Source organism: Alosa alosa, chromosome 4 (genome assembly GCF_017589495.1).
Source record: "Alosa alosa isolate M-15738 ecotype Scorff River chromosome 4, AALO_Geno_1.1, whole genome shotgun sequence".
NCBI classification, from domain to species: domain Eukaryota; kingdom Metazoa; phylum Chordata; class Actinopteri; order Clupeiformes; family Clupeidae; genus Alosa; species Alosa alosa.
In genome coordinates, this window is record NC_063192.1 from 6,270,683 (window position 1) to 6,287,566 (window position 16,884).

The window sequence follows — 16,884 nt, forward strand, 5'->3', positions numbered from 1 at the left end:
TATTTTATTGACATAGAACATTGATTTACTGATGAACTCAGCATGGGTCAGTAATTTGGATTTAATAAATTGACCATTAGTCAAAAGAGGCTAAAGCATTAAAAGGGATAGACAAATGAGGACAAGCAGACATAATAGTAAGAAATTTTAATAAAAAAAATGACAATGTTACAATCAAATACCTCTGAAGAAGCAAGCGTCATGCCAACACCAATCAAAACTGAAAATCAAAAAAAAAGAAAAGAAAAAAAGACAGAGGCTGTGATCATATTGCAGGGGTCGGCATGTACTGCTGTGGCAGTTCTATACCGAGAACCTGATTCCTAACATATACACCAATCAAAGTCATGAGCTGATTTCATCAATGCCATGCCTTGGATAAAATATTTAAGATTACCAGTTAAAGCGAAGACTGTACATATGCACCTGGACACAACCGAATATACTGAAATCAGGACAAAACAAAAAATGCTCTGACAAGCCCTCACATGGACCAGTCAGCAAATTCAATTTACCCCTACAGAGATTGTGGACAAAGCAAGACTGCAAGCTCTCAATTCTAATCTTGGGATGCAGATCTGGAGCGGGAACGAGAGTGAGAACGGGATCGTGAGCGGGAAGGAGACTTCGAGCGAGCAGGGGATCGGGACTTAGAACGGGACGCTGATCGCCGTGCTGGAGACTTCGACATGCTCTTTTCGGCAGCAGGGGACGGGGATCTTGAGGCTGACTTGGCATCTTCTTCCTTTCCATTTTTCACAGGGGTTGGTGATCGGCTGCGGGACTTCTTAGCGGCAGGCTTCTCGTTGGAACGACTGCGGGAGTCCCTCTCGGACTTTACCTTGGAGCGGCTTTTGGATCGTGACTTCCTGTTGTCAGAGCGAGAGCGAGATTTGCCACTAGCAGAATGGCTACGGGATTTCCGGGTGCGGGACCTGGATCGAGACTTCCTGGCGCGGGAGCTGGATTTCCGGGTGTCGGACTTTGAGCGAGACTGGCGTCCTGATCTAGAACGAGACTTGCGTCCAGATCGAGAGCGGGAACGTCTCCTCCTGGAGTGGGACCTGGAGATATAATAGGACACACACGTTGGAAACTAGGCCGTCATAGAACATACCAAAGCACATATGGTGTTTTGATACATTAATGACTGCTTATAGAATTTCAACATATGGGGTAAATAATTTGCAAGATGTTACTAAGAAATTCCATATACTTTGGAGATATTAACCAGTTATCCAACAGTTCAAAACTGAGGACTTCTATCTAGATGCTTTGAAAATGCATCATCCCTGAAATTACATTTAAAAGCTGAGAAAAGCTTTGTTCAGAGCAGAGCTCAATCCCTGATCTAAGCATTAATCTGTGCTACATCACCTGGAGCGGGATTTGGAGCGGGATTTGGATCGGCTCCTGGAACGGCTGCTCCTGCGGCTCCTGCTACGAGAACGACGGCGACTGCGAGACCTGCAAGGACAAAGAGCCAAACACCATTACCAAAAAGCATGCTAATGTTACATTGATCTTACAATTTAAAAGAAAATGTGCTCCTCTGGACATCATTACATTTGTAAAAAGGTGCCTGAAACTCAAGATGATAATTCAATAATATGTTTCAGCAAAAGCAGCTGAACGCATTTTCTTTGAACTTTAAAAATGGAATGTTTCTGTATAACCATTCAAAATGGTTTGATTTAATACAGCCCCAACATTTGTCTGCAGGAAACTACCTTCACAGACCATGTATGTTTGCAGTGAACTGAAAGCAAACTAAAAAACATTTACAGCATTTACAAACATTTGCATTTGCCAATTTTCATGTATAATGCCTGCTTACGAACAAACAATATAAAACAACGTATTACGTTCAGGTAAAAAGTGTAAGCAGACAAACAACTTTTTGGCCCCTAAGCAACCCTTAAACTATTACTACTGCTGCAAATAGCAGTTTTTCTTCACCTTACTGTATTTAAGAAACAATAAAACAAAAACTGTCAAAAACGCCCACGGACACATACCGAGAGCGACTGCCGGAGTAGGAGCGGCGGCGGCGGGGTTTGTCCTCGACCAGACGGATTTTCCTCCCGTTGATGTCGGTGCCATCCAGCTTGTCCAGCGCTCTTCTCATGTCGGAGTGAGAACGAAACTCGATAACTCCCTCATTGGTGCGTTCTTTATGCGCATCAGCATAGGTCACCTCCCCTGCCTGTCGCATGAAGTCCTAGAAGTAGCGGATACAAAGCAACAATGAACAGCTTGCTGAAAATTAAACTTAGCTGAAATAAATTGTTGAAAATAAACTAGCTTGTACCAACTGAAACAAGTTTAAACGCAAGTTCATAAATGGAAATTCTCTAAAGCTTACTTACTTTAAGGTCTTGCCAACTGCAGCGGCTTGACAGGTTTTCTACAATGAGCCTGTACTCCGTACGGACGGGTGGCCCGTACTTATCCCTGCCACTGCGGCTTCGGCTACTGTAACCACTACCTTTTAACAATAAAACAGACAGACAAGTTAGAATCAACAAAATACAGACATCAGAAAAGGAAAATTAAGCACACCACAAAAAAGTAGAGGGCAGAAAAAAACGGCACGAGCACTGGAAAGAAAAAAAAAAGTTGTAAGAAGAGATGTTACAACTTGAGAGGATGTGGGTCAGGATTTAAATGTAATTACAAAGGAGTCAAATTGTCATCTCAGAGCCTTTAATGGATTGATTTCATAATTCTAAAATGTGTTTGACAATAGCAATGGCATTAAATAAGTGGTCTTCAAACTATAGTCTGACACCACAAGTAGGCTACATACTGTGTCACCTTTAATCCTGAAGAACAAGGAGGCTTTTTTCCAAGACTCCGCAGTGATATGAAACCTAGAGCCCTAGATTGCTTTAACAAACCCCAACCAATCCTTGCCTGATCACTTAAGTGATAAAGAGTGCACAGGTGAATGGAATCGCTTCCATGCAGGTAACAGGACAGCTGCAACACACTTTTTGCTAATGCTGTGCCTTTTCATTCTTTTCAACACAAAAACCAATGGGAATCCTCACCATCACCCCTGGTCTATTGGCAAAAGGCTGTTGTCATCTTGGCTTCCGGTAAGGTCAGCCAAAGGGTCAAGGGGCAAAGGTCACACACACATAGTAAAGGTGAAAGCCAAGGCCAAGCGGGACAGGCAGTCATCTTAGCCTCAAGGGACTCGGACTCAGCCTCTGCCCCCACTGGACACTTTTGAATTGAAACATCAAGGACTTTGTTAATGTTGAAATAAAACTGAATACACATTGCATGGGTACATAAACCTAAACTTATAAAACTAAACTGTCAATCCTCCACATGTTCCGTTCGGTGGAAAAAAAAAAACTTTTGAATATCCAGGAAATCTGAATCATGTACTTCCTGTGAGCAAACTACATAAAAGCAGCAGACTCTACAAACTGAAGGAGAGAAGTCACTCCTCACAGTACCCATACTATAAAAGATTTCATAAACTGCTTACAAAGTCGTGTGAAGACCTGTGGGAGCATTTTAAAAAGTCTGGCCAGAGCTTCTGTCATCCATCAAATGACTTCAGAATTAACAAAGCCAAGATATGATAGGTCGTGGTTAACTTCTTCCACCTTCTCAAACCCAGACCCAAAAAATACAATATTAAACAAAAAGGAGTGCCGTAACAGTGAATAAAGGGAGACAGCACTTACTGCGACCGCCACCCCCATAACCCCCACCGTATGAATCGCGGTCACGTCGAGGTCCCCGAGCATGTTCAACAACAACACGCTCTCCACATAGCTCCTTGCCATTGAGTTCATACACAGCGTCGTCCGCATCGCGGTTATCATCGAACTCAACAAAGCCGTACCTGTAAGAAAAAGCAAAACCACATTATGCTAGTCAACAACGTTACATGATATACACATGGACACAACACTGTTGGTCCAAGTGACTTTTAAAATGGCACGAAGCAGCTTTAGTCAAGGTCACAGCGGAGAGACACAGTCGCTACTACGGAAACATGATTAGATCCCCATAGCAATTAATGGTGGTATACAGCCAGAATGTCTTCTCTAAGACGGGAGATTGAGATTGAGGCGCGGGAGATTGAGGCCTGCCACACACAACTAGCTAGCTAATAGACCGTCAGCAAAAACGAGAACAAAACAATCTCAGTTAATTTAGCCATTTCGCTACATGTCTAGCTGCATCTTCCTAATATTTAAAATAACAAACATGTCTTACAACCGCGTGAACTCAACATATCTGCAAAATTCGTTTCCCGTACATTGCTTATAGGTGGCATTATATAAGCTGCAAAGTGCATCCAGAGCGGCCATTTCGCTCATGTGGTTCCTGGTAGCTAATATTAGCTTTGTGTAGCTAGCACATTGAAGTCCATGGTCGGTTCATGCCATGGGTTCATGCAAACAATAACTTGCATTACATGAACACGAAGTGCCCTTTCGTCAAAGGCACAAGTAGCTAGTAAACAGCAACATTTACTGTCAGTCATGCACCAAATGTAGGTTTACAACATTGTTTTCTACTATTACGATCACCACTAGCGCAAACTGTTGTATGAAGCGTAACTACAACTGGATACTAGATTGCTAGTGCTAAGTCAGCAACCTACCGTTAGCTTATGTTAGCTAACTAGGTTGCCATGACTAAGTTCGACACAATCACCTACTTACCCATTTTTCAGATCGATTTCTAGGAGCTTTCCATATCCACTGAAAAATCTTTGAATGTCCTTTTCGCGGACATGATAACTTAAACGTCCAATATAGACCCGCGGCATTTTGCTGGTCGTTGTGTAGACAACTGGAAAAGGTACCTACTCAGCAGCACCTCGTTGTCCGAGAGGCTAGCTGGCTTCAAGCATGCAAAGTTCCCAAGGCACGTGGTGCGTGATGTCATCTAAACATCGCGATATGTCTAAGTTTCGGCTACTTGGAAACGCTTGCAACTTGCTTGTAGCAGAGAATGTACTCATTTCTATCGAACTGTCAAGCTATCCACGGCAACATTATAGCGAATCAGATTTTCACGTTGCCTCTGTAGTTGGCTATCGAGATACATTGTAGCGTTAAACGATGAGAGCCCACTTTAGGTCTAGCAAAGTTGGACCTGTCAGCTTATCCATGGCCAGCTAATGGTGTCAGAAAAACACGCCTTCTGTAAAACAACTCCCATATAATTCCCCACTGAGGAATCTGCCATATAACTTCAAATTGTGCGTCAACAAGACAATCCACCGAAGAATCTAGATATGGGAAACGAAACCTCTGAGTGACCCACCACCATACCAGTAAGTACGCTCTGGATGATTTTTTTTGGTGTGGGACTAAAAGTCGTAGCTACGGGGATACTCGAACGGCGAGCTAACTTGGGAAGAAAATGAGGTGGTGAACATTGAACAACTATTTTATAGTGTCACCCCGGGGATGATTACTAATTGATCTACATTGATGCATGCTGTTTAAAAATAACCTTTCTTGCTTTTTGCAAATATTATATAGTCAGTTGTATATATTATGGTTGGTTAGACAAGTCTGTTAAATGCGTTATTATTAACCATACTTTAGCCTGCTAGCTGGTGTCCACAGGTTAACTATCAGTGGAGTAGCCTGAACAACAGCTAGGCTACTATTTAGAGTAGACTGTACTACTCAGTTAGATTGTCACTTTCCCAACTGCAGATGTTGAAACTTGGATTTGTGGTTTAATGTCATATCAGTCATTTAATATACTGAATTCCACTGCGAACAAATTTACTCCCACTCACAGGGCTGCGTCCAGCTCTCTTCACTGTCATCTCCCATGACTTCTAGACCTCTATTCACTCCTAAAACACTATACACCTAGTAAAGTTGGCTTATAACACAAGTGGGACATATCTGGCAATGAGAAGACCCCAGATAGCAGGTCCAACCTCTGGTCAGGTGGTGTTCGAACAGTAATTTAGACCTAAATAGCACAAAGGTAAACAGATCATTGTGGGGACTTCAGGATAAACAGGTAGTCCATCACCCCCTACCCTCTCGCAGCTTTTGAGGACTGAAGACTGTATTGTTTTTAAGATAACTAGGCCTATCTAATTGTGCAGAACATTTTCAGCCTGCAATGTTTGCACTGTCACTGTTTACCTGTTGCATGCATGTGCTACCACATTAAATTAGTTTTGAAGCCGAGCATGGCTTCAGCTGTTCAGCGTATAGCCTATTTCAGGAAGGTCTGCTTGGTGGGAAGAAGTCTACGTTGAATCACCACGTTGGATCAAAAGAATAAAAAATCTTATTGACTCCATTATATATTTACAAACCATTTTCCGGACTCAGGTGACTGCCACAGTTTCCATAGCCTATCTGGTTTCAAGGATAAAGGGTGTCAGTTGCAGGTTGTTGGTAGTATTTGGACTCTAGTTTCTTCAGTTGATCTATTATGGAGCAAGCCAAAACGAGCTTGCCAGAGTTCCTGGATAGCTTAAATGAAAGTCAAAACTGTAGCTTAATTTGTAGAAAAAATATTTTTGTGAGTCCATTTTTTGTGACCGTTGGGATATGTTTGCTTTCACAGTGCAGTGTTGGTGGGATGGCATCCAAGCTGTTGGACAGACTTCGACGCACACTGTTCAAAGAAGGAGAAATCCCCTCTGAAACGGAAGGTATTGATAATTTCCCAGAGAGCTCTGAACTTGAAGATGATACTGACTGTATCTCGGCAAGGCTGGGAGGAACCCTCTGCTTTGAAGGGGATGGTACTCAGGAGTCTGGAGAGGATGCCGGAGAAGGTTCCGGGCCTGAGAGTGATTCCGATTTCTTGGGAGAGTCCATGGATAATGCCTGCAGCAGCACAGGTATTTATTTGTTTGATAGGTTCAGCCGACTAATACCTGTTGCTGAACTGGTAGAGCAAGGTGTTATCACTGTCAAGGTTATAGATTTGATACCCAAGAACCACACCTATTGATAGAAAATGTTAACATAACCTGAGCTGTAAGTGACATTAGATAGAAGTTTATGATAAATTAATATATATAAATACAATGCTCCTCTGCTGACGGATTTAGCAACTCATTAACATTCTTGGGCAAACCCATTCTGTTGAGTGTTGGTCAAAGCTGTTTGTGTGGGTTGCAGACACTAGTCCCGTGGGTCTGTCCCCAAAGGGCTCATCAATGCTGACACGCCAACTGCAGGAGAGCTGGCGGAGTTTGAAAACCCGCAGCGTGCCTGAGAGGCTTGTTTTTGAAGTGACCGATGCCAGTGTGGTCCAAGAGGGCAGTTCCAAATATGTGGTAAGGCACTTATGAAGTGGTTTAAAGCATTTGCGTTTAAAGCCGTCCACCACGACAGACCAGCATTCCTTCAATATCCTCCCTTCTTCTCAGCTCTATACCATTCAGGTGCTTCAGTCTGGGTCGTTTGACAAGACCCCGGCCCTCATCACCCGACGCTACTCTGACTTTGAGCGTCTGCATGCCCGCTTGCGCCGTCGCCACGGTGACGAGATGGAGGGCCTGTGCTTCCCACGCAAGAAGCTGCGCAAGAACTTTGCAGCCGAGACCATCGCCAAGCGGAGTCGGGCGTTTGAGCAGTACCTGTCCCACCTGCACTCCCTGGCTGGCCTGCGGCGCTCACCTGTCTTCCTGGAGTTCTTCTACCTGGGCGACCTGAGGGCTGGGCAGATGCTGATGCGTGTGGGCCGCTACCAGGATGCCCTGGGTGCCTTAATCAATGCACTGAGGCTCCAGGAGAAACTGGGATGCCAACAGATGCTGCAACAACACCAGCAGCAGCAGCAGCAGCAACACCAGCAAAACAGCCCACAGGGTGTTCACTGGCTCTTCAACTTGTGTTCCCTTGTGAGCTGCTTCCAGGACCTGGAACAGCTAGAGGAGGCTCAGGAGCACTGCGACCGGGCCCTGAGGGACATCGCTCCTTCCCAGGAAGCCCTGCAGCAGCAGCAACAGCAGCAGCAGCTGCAGTTCCACCCTCTCCTGATCCCCCTCCTGCAGTACAACGTAAGGCTCTCATGGAAGATCTCCAAGGACAAGCGTCAGTGGGAGGCCCTGCTCCAGGAGATCCAGGACCTGGGGGTGGACGTGGGGAATCAGCCCAACCTCAAGGAGTACCTGATCAAGGAAGTGCTGGAGGACAGCGAGGGGGACTCCAAGTCCAAAGTCAAAGGAGATGATATCACTTAATCATTTACTTGAAGATGCACACTGTTTGGTTGCTGTGAGGGTGTGGGTTTTTAATGTGCATTTTTCTCTCTTTCATTGCAAGGACATTAACCTGTCACACACTCCAGCAACTGATTTGTACTGAGTAGACTGCAAACCTCTGAGGCCTTTTCCTGAGTGCGTTGGCCAACTCCAACTATTAGATATGCTGGCTGCTTGTTTATTGCTCATACTATTTTGCAAGTAAAGTGCAGTCAAATGTAGGCGATAGCTCTCAGGTCAATAAATGCTGTCTAGTAGAAAGCTAGATCATATATTTAGCATAGCTGTGTCGAATTATACAAGGTCATAAAGTAAACCTACAAACTGTTTGTTTATTTGTGAGAAAGCAAACTTTGAGTATAATCAATTGTAAACAGTTACATTCAGATACAGAGAAATATGTGTATCTAAGTTCTATGAATCCAACCTATAACCCCTAAGGAATAGATGGCATTTATTTTTTATATAGTAGTGAAAATCTGTCTGCCTGATTCAATTGTATGAAACTGCAGTTTACGGCAATTAATTTTGATTACCTGTGATATAAACTTAAAGGGCCCATATTTATTGAATTTTAATAGTGAAACAAATGTGTTTGTCAGTCTAATGTTTTGTCTTTACTTTGCTGTTTGGTAATGTTTTTGAGTTGTTTTGGTGTTGTGACTAACTTGCACATTTCAGCTTTTTTTTAAAAAGACACACTATATTGTAGCATGCTTATTTTACAGACACAGCATGTTATGTTTGTTACAGTTTTTAATCCTGTCTCAAATGTATAGCTTAACCTGTGGGACACAGATGTTTTCTTGTGTAATTCTTCACAGACCTTTCAACGGAAAACTACCACTTTGTTTAGGAGTTTGGTTAAGTCTGCTAAAACATATATAGATTTTTTTTTTTTTTAAATGTAAAACTGATCACTAGAGTTTTTTTAAAAGTGCCTTTGCACAGACCTATCTCATATTTGTGATGTGAATGGAAATCTATTGCTCGCTGCTCCCTTAATTATTTTATACTAGACACTTGGATGGAATATTTTCATATAGAACTAAAGTACTGTTTTGAGATGCATGGATTTGCAAAAGGGACTTGAGGATACTGTTTGAGGAAATAAATGTTTTGAAAATGCAAGAGCAGTCAGTCAGTTCTTTCAGTTAATCTTTTCCCATGCTTTTCTCGTTATCAGAAAGATGGGGATTTACACGGTAGCGTGTAGTTCTAGCCATAGACCTTACTTGGAAACATGCGGAAAATTAGCAGAATGGGTAAGTAAGGACCATGGGCTGAGAGCTGAGTTCTTGGGTCTAGTCAAGTCAAGTCAAGTTTATTTATATAGCACATTTCATACACAGAGGTCATTCAATGTGCTTTACATAAACAAAACCAAACGATAATAACAAATAAAAGCATAGAAGGGCAATATAGTCAAAGAATAGTTAAAAGGTAAAGATCATAATAAAAAGAAAACATAAAACACAAGGTAAAATCATTTAAAAATAAAGAATAATTAGTAAGCAAAAACAAAGGCAAAAGTAGTAAAAAAAGTAATAAAAGACAAAGAAGAATAATTATCGAGGCAGATTCAGAATTTGTAACTCGGCACAGTTAGCAGAAAGCGTCTGAGAACAGTTTGGTCTTAAGTCTAGATTTAAAACTGGCTACAGTTGGGGCCTTTTTAATGTCATCCGAAAGTTGGTTCCACAGCTGAGCCGCATAGCAGCTAAAAGCTGCTTCACCATGTTTAGTTCTAACTGTAGGTTTTACTAGCAGGTTTTTCACCTGGGACCTGAGAGGACGAGAAGGTGTGTACTGCTGAAGCATGTCTGACAAGTATTTAGGTCCTGCTCCATTTACTGATTTATAAACAAGCAATAGTGCTTTAAAGTCAATTCTGTGACTTACTGGAAGCCAGTGCAAGGACTTAAGAATTGGAGTAATGTGGTCAGTTCTTTTAGTTTTTGTTAGAGTCCTAGCTGCTGCATTTTGTATCACCTGAAGCTGTTTAATAGTCTTTTTTAGGAAGGCCTGTGAACAGTCCATTGCAGTAATCAACCCTGCTGGAGATAAATGCATGAATGAGTTTTTCTAAGTCATGTTTTGACATCAGCCCTCTGAGTTTGACAATATTTTTGAGGTGGTAAAAAGCTGATTTAGTTATCGCTTTCATGTGGCTGTTGAAATTTAGATCACTGTCAATTAATACACCAAGGTTTTTAACAGTATCCTTTGCCTTCAACCCTTTTGTGTCAAGGAGAGTGGCAACCCTAAGTCTTTCCTCATTTTTACCAAATATAATTACTTCAGTTTTTCTTTGTTCAGCTGAAGAAAATTTTGAGACATCCAGGTGTTGATTTGTTCTATACACTGACACATAGATTCAAGAGGACCATAGTTGTTTGGTGATAGAGCTAAGTAAATTTGTGTGTCATCTGCATAGCTATGATATGAAATCAAATTATTTTGAATGATTTGTCCAAGTGGGAGCATATAGAGGTTGAATAATAGTGGCCCCAAGATCGACCCCCTGGGGAACACCACAGGTCAAGGACGTTGGTGTTGAGGTACAGTTTCGATGGCAACAAAGAAGCTCCTTTCTTGTAGATATGATTTTAGCCAGCTGATAACTATGCCTGTAAATCCAACCCAGTGTTCTAGTCTGTGTAGTAAAATATTGTGATCAACAGTGTCAAATGCTGCACTAAGGTCCAGTAGCACTAGGACTGATGTTTTACCTGAATCTGTGTTGAGGCGTATGTCATTGGAAACTTTAATGAGAGCTGTTTCAGTGCTGTGATTTGCCCGAAAACCAGACTGAAAGTAATCAAAATACCCATTTGATGTTAGGAAGGTGGTTAATTGATTAAAGACTACTTTTTCAATAATTTTGCCAATAAAAGGTAGATTGGATATGGGCCTGTAATTGTTTAGCATGGAGGCATCCAGGTTATTCTTCTTGAGAAGTGGCTTTACAACAGCTGTTTTCAGTGACTTAGGAAAAGTGCCAGACAGCAATGATACATTTACAATTTGAAGGACATCCGCCGCTATGAGGTGAAAAACAGTTTTGAAGAAATTGGTAGGCAGAGTGTCTAAGACACATGTGGAAGGGCTGAGATTCTGTACCGTTTTTCAAGTGTTTCAGTAGTCTATCAAGCTGAACTCTGACATCAAGTTTAGTTTCCCTCTGTTTGTTGCTGGAAGTTCAGGTTGTTGAATTTGTAATTGAGCAGATATGTTGAGTCTGATTTTGTCAATTTTACCTTTAAAAAAAAGATGAAAACTCATTGCATTTATTAGTTGAGAGAAGTTCAGGCTTAATTGTGAGGGGGGGGATTTGTTAACTTATCAACAGTTGAAAATAGAATACGAAAGTGTTATTTGAACTTCTATTGATAATGTTAGAAAAGAAAGACTGTCTTGCTTTGCATATTTCAGAGTTATATGTGGGAGCATCTCTTTATGGATTTCATAGTGGATCTGAAGTTTGTATTTACGCCATTTTCTTTCAGTCTTCCTACACTCTCTTTTTAGAAGTTTAACTGCTGGATTTTGCCTCCATGGTGCTTTCTGTTTGTCCTTAACTTTCTTGAATTGTAATGGAGCAATGTCATCCATAATGTTTGCCATTTTGCATTAAAGTGATCAAATAAGTCTTCAGAGTCTGACAGTTGACTTGACTTTAGTGAAAGTGCTTGCTCAAAGAGAGCACTTGTCTGATCATTTATGATTCTCCTTTTTACCATCATAGCTGTGTTTTGAGTGTGTGGGGACATAGACACATCAAAGAACACGCAAAAATGATCAGATAAGGCCAGGTCTTTAACAGCTGTAGAGACATCGAGACCCTTTGTGATAACAAGGTCGAGGGTATGGCCGAGAGAGTGTGTTGGCCCCTGTACATGCTGTGTTAGGGAGAAAGTATCGATTAGTGCAATGAATTCCTTGGCATAATTGTTTTCAGGATTATCCACATGCAAGTTTAGATCCCCTGATATAATAAGACAGTCATACTCTATGCAAACAACTGATAGCAGTTCACCTAGCTCTTCAAGAAAAACTTTAGCTGAATGTTTTGGAGGCCTGTAAATTGTCAGTAATAAAATCTGAGGAGAAGACTTAATGCATGCACACAGATATTCAAATGAAGTAAAGTCACCGAATGACGACTGATTGCACTGAAAAGACGTCTTGAAAATTGTGGCTATCCCCCCACCTCTTTTATTTGCTCTGGTAGCACTCAAAAAACTGAAGTTTGGGGGAGCTGATTCAATGAGAGTAGCAGCACTGTTTGCTTGATCTAACCATGTCTCAGTTAAAAGTAAAAAATCAAGGTTGTGTGTGCAAATTAGATCATGAATTAAGAATGATTTGTTTGAAAGAGATCTGATATTTAGGAGTGCTAGTTTTGTTAGTTTAAGTGTTGGGGAAATATGATCCATGGGGGAAATCTGAGGTTGATGTGGTACGGGTAGGAGATTGGACTGGTTTACCCTATAAGCTCGATGCATTTGTGTTCTATTTCTTGTTACCCTATAAGCTCGATGCATTTGTGTTCTATTTCTTGTCAATACAGGAATAGAGAATGTCATGGGCTTACTGGGTCCCGGCATGTTCTCAAAACTACTGTCAGTACCATTTATATTGCAGGGACCCTGAGAATATCATGCAATACAGTCATCATATAATTGTCCCCTGCTGCTGCCATCTGTATTTTCCACTGCACATTCCATGCTATATGCCGGCTGAGAAAATGAACTAAGAGGTTGCTGCTGCTTAAGATATCCTTCTAAACGGGGAGGGGGAGGGCGAGGGGGTGGAGGTGCCCTTCGCTTCTTTGGTGCTAATGATCTTGGGCTAGTAAAACTCTGCATGGCTACTGGTAGCAGTCTCTCCATTCTTGCAGGGAACATCATGTGCTTGGGTGGGGATGGTGATGGGTATTCAGGGGATCCTGTGGAGTTTGAGTGGGTGGTGGGATGAAGGGGTGGGGATGGTGATGGGAGATTAGGGGGGTTTGTGTTGCCTGGGGAGTTTGATTGGGTGGGGACGTGATTGGGTGTGGGTGGTGATGGGAAATCAAGGAGGTTGGGGTTGAAAATTGATCCAGAGTCTCCATCTGCCTGCTGAGGTTCTGGGAAGTTTGTTGCAGATGCTCCGCTTTCAGCATGTATTCCAGTAGTGTATTCCATGTTGTTGTGTCTTTGTGGTGACAAGGAGATGACGGAGGTGGGGAGGGGTATTGGTACTGGTGTTACAACATGACCCTTCCTTTCTGATATCCTCTCAACAGCTTTGATAGGTGCTATCTCCTCATGCTCATCACATCCATTTGTTTGCTGAGATTCCAGGGAGTTTGACGCCAGTGATTGACTTTGAGTCATTTTAGCAGCACCCATCTTATCTTGTCCAGTGGACATGGCTTGGCATTGTTGAGCTGGTTGTTTATGTTTCTCCAAGGTCTGCATTTCAGTGGAGGCTAGCGGGTGGTTATCAGAGGGCCCCACAGCAGGGGAGGTTGGGCATATCTCTGTTTCAGCCTGTGCAGAGTGTTTTGGTTTAGCTGAGTTGTTGATGTCCTCCGCTTGTTCCGTCTGTATGGCCACTGAGCGCTTATCAGAGGCTCGGCTCAAGGTTGGCAGAAAAAATGTTGGGTGCAGGAGAGAGGGTGATAGTATTCGGTTAAGATCTTGGCCCCAGTCCAACTCAGCTCTGTGCTATTTGGTCTGAAGTATTCCCTGCGATTCCAAAAAAAGGTTAAAATTGTCAATAAAATTCATCCCAACTGAAAAGCATGTTTTTATGAGCCAGGTGTTTAAACTGAATAGTCTGGAAAATACAAAGCTTCCCTCTGCTGGGAGTGGGCCACTGATGAAAATTTGTATTCCAAGCACATTTAGGGCCGAGAAAAGTTCCTTGAAATCTTCTTTGACATACAGCTGTTCTCTGTAGATGTCATTTGCTCCAACATGCACAATGATGCGATGATAGTTGCATATTTTGACACCAGTTCTGCAAGCTTGTTTTTGTGTCAGACACTGAAGCATTTGGGAAACAACATACAATCATCCTTTCCCCATTTATATGTCTCACAGCAAAGTCGCCTAGAACGAGGGTTGTGGGATGAATAGGGGTCGAGTGCTGCTTCTTGTCTATGCCCCTCTTTCTTTTGTTGTGGTTTGATCGCTGCCTGCTTTGGGTCTGTTCCTGGGAAATTCCTCTCTCACGTCCCGAGGCATTCAAATCTGTTCCATAGTGTTAGGGGCTGTGGGCTTCCCTTAGGACCACAAGCCCTGTAGTAGTTTGCTGATCTGTCTGTATTTCTGATACGAGGCCTGAAGTTAACATCTGAATTTACTGGTGTTGAGGTAATTACAGTTCTTGTATTACGCTTTTTGTTTTTGGTCTGGCACCTTGCCTGTGCCAAGGCTCTGTACTCACATTTCCCTTTGTGAGGTCGATGCATTCATCTGCTCTATTAGCAGTGATATTAGACTGCTGGGTTACATTCTCTGCATTTCTGTACTGTACTGTTGCTGTACTCACTTCATGAGATGCCTCTCGTAGTTCATCTGTCTACGGGTCTGTTTTGTTTTTGCATCGCTGACCACTAGATGCCAGTGCAGTTTATTATCTAGGCACCGAAAATGGTAAGGTTACTATTGAGATAATGACATAGTCCTCTTTGTGAACATGAAACTTTTAAAAATAAGTTTTTACTTGTCAAAGATAAAATACACAGGAGTTAGAAACTCTGTTGCCTGTTTTTTTTTTTTTTTATAAAAATCAAAAAAACATAATAAAACAAAATATTATTAAAAAATGATTAGTCAAAACTAAATAAGATTACCTGAGCAGCTTGTTCTGAGTCAGCTGATTTGTGGATGTTTGGCCAGTGAGCTTGCTGATGTGTCGACGGCGCCAAGACCCATTGGATTCACGGCTCACATTCTTTCCTTTCCTCCGCCCTCTATGCTAATCCAGGCAATTTGAAGTATATGTCCAGCAAGTTCGGTCCTGTGATTGTAAAACACAAGTGGAAGGAGAGATGAGACAGCTAGCGCTTTGTGTGTTTCCCTTTGTTATGATGATAATATGGATTGAATTTACAGAGGCTGCTACACAACAGAATTCAACAGGTGAGTACAATTATTTTAAATTAATTTTAAATTAATTTATAGCCTAGGTTATTACAAAATTATGCTGCTGAAATGTTTGGACGTGTATGGGGTTTATTGGTGTTGTAAGCTACTGTCTTGAATGGTCAGCGTTTTTTTACTGACCAACTAAGGTTAGGCTACTGTAACATGCCGGTAATGTCAAAAAATGACTATTGGCCATTATATCGTTATATCGGACGGAAAATATTAGTCAGGCTCTTTATCACTGCGAGAAAGTTATAGGCCTATCATGTGTCTCAACTACCCAATTAAACTCAATAAGCGCCCTTTATTTTGTGACCTCTTCACCCCTTTTTAAGTGGTACGGGTAAAAGCGGGCAACTGCCCACGGCGCTTGAACGTGGTGCCGTCCGGCCGTGGATGCGTCTGTGATGACGATTGCCCAGGAGATGATAAATGCTGCATCTTTGACTGCGGAGCTGTCTGCGTGCCGCTCAGTAAGACATTCTCGAATCTCTCATGCCTTCCTTGGCAAGCAGAAAAAAGAAACTATACAACACAAAACGAGAACAGATGTGACCAGGGCTTAAAACATTACATTCCTTAAGGCTGAGGATATACTTTAATCCCTCCCTGTTCTTTTACTTGCAGCAAAACCAGGCGTGTGCCCGCGCCGGAGCCATGGAGTGGGGTTGTGCGCTGAGTTCTGCGCAAACGACAGCGACTGCCCCAATGACGAGAAATGCTGCCACAACGGATGTGGCCATGAGTGTATCCCACCTTACACAGGTCAGGTTTAGGATGTATGTGGGCTGATGGAATGCCTCAATTGAGTATGTTCTTGTTTACGGCAGCAAATGGCATCCGCCTTGAGTGTAGTTTGGTTTACAGTTTGGAAGTAGTTTATGTTTATCACATAGAGATTGAAGTGTTTGACTGTGTCATATCTGTGTCTCAGTGAAACCTGGTCGCTGTGGTCTGCCAAAGGGGACCCCGATGTGTGCGGAGTACTGTTACCATGATGGCCAGTGTCCAGCGGAGCAGAAGTGTTGTCAAACAACCTGTGGCCACTCCTGCAGTGAGCCATGCTGATCGAATAATGCTGGTACCACAGGGGCTCAGACCTCAACATTTTATACTTGAGTTTTGTTCATTGTTTTGTTTTACATGCAGACAAACATAAAACAAAAATAACCTTCCATTGGAATCTAAAGTGCATTATTGATGTCTTGCTTTTTTTATGCTTATAAGTAAAGGAGTATGGATTCCTGTTGTGTTATTTTCTTGGGACTAAATCACAGGGGCCACTGGAGTTAAGGCAAAGGAAAGGAGTCTGGCCCAAGAGGTCTAATCTGATGTTTATCTGCATACCTCCTTAGTAATGAGACCTCAAAACACAGGGGCTTACCGTACCCCCCCCCCACCCCACAATCTAATCCACGCTAAGCTGTTATGCACACCTCAGACTACCCACACTGCAGCTCGACTGCATCTGGGCCTGACCAGGCCCGTGTCTGAGCCAGATCTGCTCCAGGA

At 42.4% G+C, this 16,884-nt stretch overlaps 3 protein-coding genes across 4 annotated transcripts; 2 read left to right on the forward strand and 1 right to left on the reverse strand.

The window, feature by feature from the left end:
• Nucleotides 1-132: 132 nt before the first annotated feature.
• On the reverse strand, nucleotides 133-4,900 carry srsf6a (serine and arginine rich splicing factor 6a). 2 transcript variants are annotated; one of them, XM_048241246.1, is made up of 6 exons: nucleotides 4,695-4,900; nucleotides 3,732-3,865; nucleotides 2,370-2,488; nucleotides 2,019-2,221; nucleotides 1,378-1,467; nucleotides 133-1,064 (listed from the first exon to the last, which is right to left on the reverse strand). In XM_048241246.1, the coding sequence occupies exons 1-6, from the start codon at nucleotides 4,799-4,801 to the stop codon at nucleotides 560-562; spliced, it is 1,158 nt and encodes a 385-aa protein (XP_048097203.1). In that variant the 5' UTR covers nucleotides 4,802-4,900; the 3' UTR covers nucleotides 133-559. The 2 variants fall into 2 exon arrangements, with proteins under 2 accessions (XP_048097203.1, XP_048097202.1); XM_048241245.1 differs by having other exon boundaries at nucleotides 3,705-3,865.
• Nucleotides 4,901-4,930: 30 nt separating this feature from the next.
• Nucleotides 4,931-9,358, forward strand: snx21 (sorting nexin family member 21). Its single transcript, XM_048241244.1, has 4 exons — nucleotides 4,931-5,311; nucleotides 6,580-6,859; nucleotides 7,143-7,300; nucleotides 7,394-9,358. The coding sequence occupies exons 2-4, from the start codon at nucleotides 6,595-6,597 to the stop codon at nucleotides 8,207-8,209; spliced, it is 1,239 nt and encodes a 412-aa protein (XP_048097201.1). The 5' UTR covers nucleotides 4,931-5,311; nucleotides 6,580-6,594; the 3' UTR covers nucleotides 8,210-9,358.
• A 5,867-nt stretch (nucleotides 9,359-15,225) lies between these two features.
• Nucleotides 15,226-16,547, forward strand: wfdc2 (WAP four-disulfide core domain 2). Its single transcript, XM_048241952.1, has 4 exons — nucleotides 15,226-15,366; nucleotides 15,708-15,845; nucleotides 16,000-16,137; nucleotides 16,307-16,547. Exons 1-4 carry the CDS (start codon nucleotides 15,276-15,278, stop codon nucleotides 16,438-16,440), a joined length of 501 nt encoding a protein of 166 aa, XP_048097909.1. The 5' UTR covers nucleotides 15,226-15,275; the 3' UTR covers nucleotides 16,441-16,547.
• Nucleotides 16,548-16,884: the final 337 nt, after the last annotated feature.